This window comes from Dermacentor albipictus, chromosome 5 (genome assembly GCF_038994185.2).
Source record: "Dermacentor albipictus isolate Rhodes 1998 colony chromosome 5, USDA_Dalb.pri_finalv2, whole genome shotgun sequence".
Lineage (NCBI taxonomy): Eukaryota > Metazoa > Arthropoda > Arachnida > Ixodida > Ixodidae > Dermacentor > Dermacentor albipictus.
Window position 1 is genome coordinate 100,751,934 of NC_091825.1, and position 5,096 is coordinate 100,757,029.

Genomic DNA, 5,096 nt, shown 5'->3' on the forward strand with positions numbered 1-5,096 from the left:
GATGGCATGCGGCAGTGTGCGCCACATCCAAAAATAAATACCTTGGGATGAAGTCTCCTACTTCTTTTAGATTTGGAAGGCAACTTATTGACGCGCGTCTGACAATGTTTACTGCACCCGAGGCCGCACTAAACATTAAGAGAATTACTACGGATATGTCTCTAAGCGCGACGCTCCTTCGAATTAGGGGCAAAACTGCTTTGTAGAAACATTCCTCACGTTCGGAGACGCTCGGTTTTCACCAAGCTTTTTGTTCGATTGGCTGACACAATGACGAAGCGCCCGCGAAATTTTATGCGATGCATATTACTAGAGCTCAACCCAGCTCCTCAGGCGCGGCGGTGTCGCCTTCAATAACACGCGACACCGCGACATCACGACAGAGGAGAAACGGGGCTCCAACTCGCGCCGTCGCTCGCGGCGTCGCCCCCCGCATCGGACGCGGTGAGCGTCCAGCAACGCAGCGTTCGGGGCGACAACAAAATGTGCGCCTGAGCAAGCGCCGCACGCCTGAGCCGACGCCGATGACACCGGCTTTTCTGCGACACGAGCTCCTTAACGCTGTCGCGTTAAAATAAAGGCTACTATGCTTCGCATCCTGGGCTTAACCTTAGCTAAGCCACAGCCATTTTATCGTGATGCCTCTCCAATGAACGTCTGGATTCCAACAACAAGCGCTGCTGGCAATTTGTCAGCAATCTGAAGCATGTTTATTCATTTCGCTAGGTAGCAAGGGCCCATATGATTCTAAATAATGCGTCTTATTTAAGGTGACATGCCCAATGTTTCTTGGTTTGAGGCGCAATTGCCGCGGCCATGTACAATTACAAGCGCAGTGCAAGAAGGAGAAGCGAGGCATTTGTACCGAAATTGAGCGAGAATTCGAATCCCGTGCATTAGGTTTACTACAGACGCGACATTGATATAATTATTCATCGCTGCTCGATCTATTTCGAGCACTGCGAACGAACGAAGACGGCACAAAAATGGTGCTGCAGAAATGCTCTGGGTAAGGACAGCCTTATCCGATCTATGAAGGAGCTGGTCAGTGCTTCACCGTGGCCCACCACTTGTCGTGGAAGCACTGTTCCTGCGAGGGCACGGTGCAGCATCCGTAGGCCACCGCGACGAAGCTTAGTGCGGGGTCGAGTCAATCGGTGCGTCCGCGATCTGGTCCGGCAGCACAGTGCACTGTTTGGTGTCCGGCAAGCTCATGGCCAGGTAAGCTGCGGTGACGCACATTAGCGATACCACGCCCAGCGGCACTGAAGACACGGGCAGAAGTCCCAAGTAGACTGCCAGAGGCGTGGCGACGCTGGCGGCATCCGCGAAGCACTTGCACAGCGCCAGGCCCGTGCAGCGTACCACCGTAGGGTACATCTCGGCCGTGTACAGGGTGCCCACGACCTGCGACGCGTCCACGAACATGCTCGCCACTAGCAGAAGCGCCGCGCTGGGAACTGCGCTGTCGTCGCCGAGGGTGGCGGCCACAAAGCAAGCGAAAGCGGCAAGCCCCAGCGCCCAGCACTGCGATGCCCTGCGTCCCAGGCGTGCCGCCGACACGATGGCGACCAATTCGGTCGGGAACGACAGGAGCGAGGAAAGCACCAGCAGTGCCGCTGGGTACAAGTCCAGGTAGTGGATCTTCACCGAGGCCGCTTCTGACGCGACTGCGGTTACCGTCCACAGATAGCAGAGGATGGCGCTGTTGCGCTTGCGGCCTCGCGCGCGAGATGCATCGCAATTTACGCCCTCGACAGCTGTGGCCGAGCGGCCTCGGTCGATATCCCGCCGTGTGTGCGCCAACTGCTGGCGCACTTCGAATATGCTCTCGCCGTTCAGCATGGCCGCCTGCATGATGACTGTCTCCGCCTCTTCCGCGTTGCCTCGCGCCAGCAGCCATCGCGGTGACTCCAATAGGGCTGTAAAGAGGCTGAGCATCAGGAGGCAGGGTAGCATGCTTGTCAGCTGTAGCGCGTACCAGCTGAACTTCGCCCACATCATAACGGCCACGATGACTGCGCCGAACACCTTTCCCATCATCGCCGCTATCGAGTAGAGTGTGCGGCGCTCCGGTGAAAGAACTTCGATCAGTAGCACGAAGCTGGTGTTAAAGAGGGTGCTGGTGGCCGCTCCCTGCAAGAGGCGCATGGCGATGAAGCTGTTCATTATGGTGGAGAACACGATCACTACGCCGGCCGCTTGGAGCACCACCGTACAGAACTGTATGACCGGTTTCCGGCCCAAATGGTCTGCTATTGGCCCTAACATGATCAGCGTGCAGATGGCACCCAGCGAGAAGGCGCAGCAGCTGAGCGGTAGGAACCAGGCACGCTCGCACACCAGATCAAAATCCTGCACGATGGAGGCTCCGTAGGCAGATTGCGCGTACTCCCACTTCACGCATGGCACCGTGGCGTTGCCTGTCGAGTTCCACTCTGCGTTCATGCGGCACCTGCTGTAGCGGCCATTCTCGGCTCGTGGGATCATTGCCTCCTTCCATAATTCCGTCGACATGTTGCGCAAATGCGCCGGTCTGGCGCACCAGTGATCGACGTCATGGTTGGCGATCCGCAGTGGCAATGAGTGGAATGGTAGCACGAAGGCAACCAGTAGGACGAAGTAGAACACGGTCGTTTGGAAAGGGCCATGACTTCCAACCAGCTGTGAAGCATCTTCGCAGCGCGGGCACCCTGCTGTCTTGGAGGCGGAAAAGCGCTGTTGGATAGAAACAGGATCCTCCGGTTGACTAGCAGAAATTCGCGAAGGGGAGCTTCTACCCTTGTCCAAGGAAGGCACGCTGGCTCGGAGGTCATGCCGCTCATCATGCCAACGCAGCTTGGACGGCTGCTGCTGTTCACGGAGCCTGGTATGCTCGTCCGATCCTACGTTGCATGTTGCTGCTGCGCCGTTAGCCTGTTGTTGCGCAGCTTGCTGAGTCTGATGTGGAATGCTGCTGTTGGAGGTGGAGCGTAGACGAGACAGCAGGGGAGAAAGAAGCATCTGACCCCGGTTCGCCCACTGTCCGGAGAAGGTCCGTAAGCGCAGAGATCGCAGTGCTGCCCACTCGTGCAATGACGTGCTGCGCATCACTGCCGCCCGGTACGAAGCACCCAGCAGTAAGGGCCGGTCGGGCTCGTTTTGCTTCGCAGGCTGCACCTGAGCTGGTGATGGTAGTTGGGGCGCTGGAGGAAGCAGCGTCGCCGGTGTGCTGGGCTTGGGGTACCCAGCACGCGGCGACGTCTGCAGTGGTGACAGCGAAGTGAGGCCTGTTGTTGGCGACCCCTGGCTGGCGCTATAGACTCGCGATTGCGTAGTAAGAGGTGATGGTACGGCAGCGGAGAAGGAAGGCAATGCCGGCGACGTCGTAGGTGGCGCAGACGGCGATGCAGCGACGGCGAAGCTTGCGGGTTCCTGCGACAGCGCAGACGGTAGCGATGGAGACAGCGCCGGCACCGATGTGGTTTCGCCTCTCACCGGTGGCTTGCGGAGTCGCGAATTCTTCATTACGCTGCTGGACGGCGAGTCTTGAACCTGCGACGCAGGTGACTGCTCTCCTGGCAAAACCGAAGGCGGTGTCAGGAACCCTGTCACCTTCCGCCGTCGCCTTGAGCCCTGGTGCCGCGCCTTGGATGCCTTCGGCATGATGCCCTCGTACTACACGTTGGTGGCACTTCAGCGTAATTCCGCGCGAAGCGGCCACGGCTTCTTGTGATTCAAGGTGGAGAGAAACTTCTCGGTGATGTTGCTCGTCCGGTGTTCGATCTTCTTCTGGGCGCTCGGGCGCTCGGGTGGTTGCAGATCTCGCGCGGCGCTCCTTGTTATTCGTCTTCCTCACAGGCAGGCAATGCTACTATCGCGACCTTGCTGACGCGTCTAAATTGGCAATTTGCATTTGTTTTTTGGCGGAAGCAGACAACCGCGTAATATATGTCCGAGGTTAGCGTCATACTTTATCAGTTTATCTGGTGCCGTCGACGGCGCTTGTGACCACAAAGATCTGTTTTGCTTTAATTTATATTACAGAGGCAGCCGTCGACGGAATCGATAAACTTCACGTTTGTTGCTTGTAGAGATTAGCTGTAAAAATGATTTGTTCAAAGACAGGCACTTTGTGCGCAAAATAATCTATATTTCTGCATGAAACATAACATATGACAAGGAACAATATCTGATGTCGTGTCTCATAGATATCATCATCATGTTTATGAATATGATCTCAGCTGAAGTCGCCGTGTGTCTAGCTGAGGATTTGAACTCGGGTGCGGGAAAAGTATCATCCACGTTTCTGTCACCTGTTCCCATCATTGTCCCCGCGCTCTCGTTGTCGCAACTGAAGTCGTCATCGCTGCATTCCTTACTATTATCGTTCACGTAATCGCCAGCCCTGTTATACAGACGCTTTAGGTGACAGTTATACCCCGCAGTTCTTTTTATCTGAATACAGGCTTTCAATCCATTCGTATGGCATATTCTCTTGGGCACGTTGGTCATATGTGGATATAACTGGGTGTCGTTGGCGTCAGTACGTGTAACCGACAATAGCTCAGGCTGTGTGAGCTTCGTGCGCGACCATTGGCGGCGCTTTGAACGGCGCTTTTGTGAAGTCAGACGGGGGATTCGGGAAGCCTTGCTGCAGAGCGAGGCTGAAGACGACCAGCGTCGACCAATCCGCCTGGCCGTTGAGGCCGTGAAGACTCACCGTCCTCAACGCACGGGGACTGCTTCGTCCTCCTCCCCTACCTACGTGTAGGTTAAGCGGTAGGCACCCAGCTCGGTGGAATAATGTAGTTTTCAATCAATTCATAAATTAATCGCCTGCTGTTCCCCAACATAAAACTGTATTGGACGGCTGTTGAGTGTCGCCATGTGGCTGCCGCACCCCCCTCCCCCTCCCATGCGCTCTAATTACACCGCTGTCCAACAGATGGCGCGCGAGCTCATGCAAGCCTCGTTCTTCATTTCTGTCTTCTGATTCCAGTGTGCTGCAGTCCGTTCTGCAATGGATAATGCCCCCGGCTCGAAACCACTGAAGGGAACCATTTGGCTATCGCGTCATACGCTTAAAGGCGCAGCTTAAGTGTCCTCCTATCTTT

General features: G+C 56.0%; 1 protein-coding gene across 1 annotated transcript; it reads right to left on the reverse strand.

The window, feature by feature from the left end:
- Positions 1-741: 741 nt before the first annotated feature.
- On the reverse strand, positions 742-4,007 carry LOC135907538 (solute carrier family 22 member 7-like). The gene has a single exon (XM_065439224.2). The coding sequence runs from the start codon at positions 3,643-3,645 to the stop codon at positions 1,135-1,137; it is 2,511 nt and encodes an 836-aa protein (XP_065295296.2). The 5' UTR covers positions 3,646-4,007; the 3' UTR covers positions 742-1,134.
- Positions 4,008-5,096: the final 1,089 nt, after the last annotated feature.

Bases quoted from the DNA above. Each gene is read 5' to 3' on its own strand.
- LOC135907538 (XM_065439224.2), bottom strand. From the start codon at position 3,645: ATGCCGAAGGCATCCAAGGCGCGGCACCAGGGCTCAAGGCGACGGCGG.